This window comes from Limulus polyphemus, unplaced genomic scaffold (genome assembly GCF_000517525.1).
Source record: "Limulus polyphemus unplaced genomic scaffold, Limulus_polyphemus-2.1.2 Scaffold3245, whole genome shotgun sequence".
NCBI lineage: Eukaryota > Metazoa > Arthropoda > Merostomata > Xiphosura > Limulidae > Limulus > Limulus polyphemus.
This window is the reverse complement of record NW_013668855.1, coordinates 66,869-69,471: the sequence shown is the minus strand read 5'-3', so window position 1 is coordinate 69,471 and position 2,603 is coordinate 66,869. Positions and strand designations below refer to the sequence as shown.

Sequence of the window (2,603 nt, the reverse complement as noted above, 5' to 3'; positions counted from 1 at the left end):
TAATTGCAGATAGATATAGAGACAGATAATTGAGTCAAGCGAGCTGTAGTGACGGTAATTTAAAGTGTGTGTTTTGTTATCAAGATTGCAAACGTATTTACTGTGGAAATTCTGTGTATTACAAAGTTGTTTCGAGAAAGAATAAACTAGTTTTAATTAAGAAAAGACTTATATTGCTGAAGTTTCTCGGAAATAATTTCTACGGGAAATTAACAAACAAGCAGATACATAACAGTATCTTAAACTCGTTTGGCTTTGTTTGATTAGATTGCTAGCATATTAAATCATTATAGTGTTCAACCTTTATATAGAATATACTCAGGTAACCTGTTTATAAATGGTTAATCTTCGTTTTGTGTCATCATTGTCGTTATGTTTACTTACTATAACTACTTGCAAGTAATTTATGTCATTCTTGTGGTTTTATTTACTTTCTACAACTACTTACAGGTGATGGTTGTTGCTGTCAGTCAAGGAGTAGTTGAGGTAAGCCACGTTCACATCATAGTCTCCGAGTTCAACAAATATCCACCCAAATTCGAGAAGGACTTTTACTACAAGGAGCTGCACGTTAATTTCCCTGTGAATACGTCCTTGTTTAGAGTTCGTGCTCATGATGCTGACCCTTTAGCCTACAATTCCGAGGTTTTCTATGTGCTCGGAAAAGATGCACCAAGAGAACTTTTCGAACTCGACCCAGTTACTGGCCTGTTAACCTTAAGAGGACGTTTAAATCAGTCCATAGATGTTCTTTTGTTTGATGTGTTTGCCGAAGACGGTGGGTCTCCCTTGAGACGAACAAGTACTCAACTTGAAATTGTGTTGAAGAAAATATCCGGTAAATCAATTTATATTCTTTACGTGCTTTAAAATTGAATTATTAAAATAATTTTTAAGATTATCCTTCTAATTGGAATTTTAGAATGATTTTACTCGTACTTTTTTCTTAAAATTAACAGTCTGATTTGATATACCTGTGTTGTCTTTAACTTGAGGCGCGAGAACAATATAAAAAAAGATAATTATTACTTTTTATAATTTAGCCATCGGCATTTTAAGTTAAGTTGTGGGTTTTTTTTTCTGAGTAAAAATTAAGACTTAACTGAATTCAAATCCATAACTTTGCTATAGTCGTTCTCACGGGTAGTTTAATTTTCTGTTATATATTATGTTTGAAAGTCAATTTCATATATTAAAATTATTATGTAAACCTGGCAGTAAAACACGGTTCTTTTTAGTTTTATATTTTACATATTTGAAATGTAACTTTTCTGCAACACTACAAAGTGCTAGGAAGGTTAGTTTCTTCGCTTTTTTAGAATCGATGTCATAATCAGATTTGTAGAACTTTTACACATTCAGAAATCGGAATTTATTAATGCGTTTTTCGCCACTATACTTTACAAAACACTCACAGTCCATATAAAATAAGAAAGAAAGGGGGAAGGGGCAAGGTTAAACTGCATGAATTAAAATTTATTAAGAAAGAACTAACAAGTTTAGACAATGCCATCATCAAAGGTACGATAGCAAACTGACATTTACCAAACACGTTAGGCTTGTGTTACTGAAATTTAATTTCAGCTGATTAACGTTGACCCCCTTTTGAAATGATTTATGTTAGTTTGAGGATTAAATAACTTTTTTTTTTTTTTGTCAAGGAGTACATGATATTTTATTTCTGCTGAAAGAAAAAGAAGCTTACACATTGATCAGACCACTCTGTCTGAAATGAACGAAAAGTTAGATAAAGCCTTTTTCTTCTCTCGATTACTAAACTAAATTGTTGAAACAAAATATAAACACTATTTCGTGATTTTCAAGGATGTTAGGCTTAACTTTCGCCACTCTTGTCTGCTGTTGAGATAAATGTAAAACACAAACATTTTAGGATTTCAAGGTTGCTAGGTCTAACACTCTCTACTCTTATCTACTGTTAAGTTACATGTAAAATATAAACAACTTTCGTGATTTTCATAAGCCGGATGTTAAGCCTAAGTCTCGTCACTCATTCACTGTTGAATTACAAGTAAATTACAAACAGTATTTGTAGTTTTTAAGGCTGCTAGGCCTAACTCTCGCTACTATCGTCTACTGTTGAGTTACATGTAAAATACGAACAACTTTCGTGGTTTTCATGAGTCAGATGCTAGGCCTAACTCTCGCCACTCTCATTTACTGAAGTCTACAGTTATTTGGTTACAAGGTGATTTGTTAATTGTTATTTTCAGAGCCTCTAGACGTCTACACGACGAACGCTACAGACTCATCTGTGTTTGTTTGTTGGAGTAGTCCGGGATTTGGTCATGTGGCTGGTTATGTTATTAAATACAGTAAAGTTATTGACGGAAACAGCAGTAGTGCCATCGTCAACATAACTTCTAATGCAACGTCCACATGCAGCAAGTTAGAGGGCTTGGCACCATGGACAGACTATGAATTTAGGGTTTATGGGTGGAATGTGAATGAAACTGGGCTTAAGAGCAACTTACATCGATTTGCAACGAGATATGACTGTAAGTGTCTCAATGAAGAAGAAGAAAAACAGTAAAAAATAATAACAATTTAGCATTCCCTAATACACACATATATATGTACTGTTG

The 2,603-nt window shown here is 33.6% G+C and overlaps 1 protein-coding gene across 1 annotated transcript in view; it reads left to right on the top strand.

Annotated features, from left to right (window-relative positions):
* Positions 1-2,603, top strand: part of LOC106468976 (adhesion G protein-coupled receptor L4-like) — a 36,253-nt gene that overhangs the window by 956 nt on the left and 32,694 nt on the right. The window contains exons 2-3 of the mRNA XM_022397374.1: positions 451-838; positions 2,232-2,516. Of these exons, the coding sequence (XP_022253082.1) occupies positions 451-838; positions 2,232-2,516 (673 nt within the window). The remainder of the gene's footprint in view (positions 1-450; positions 839-2,231; positions 2,517-2,603) is intronic.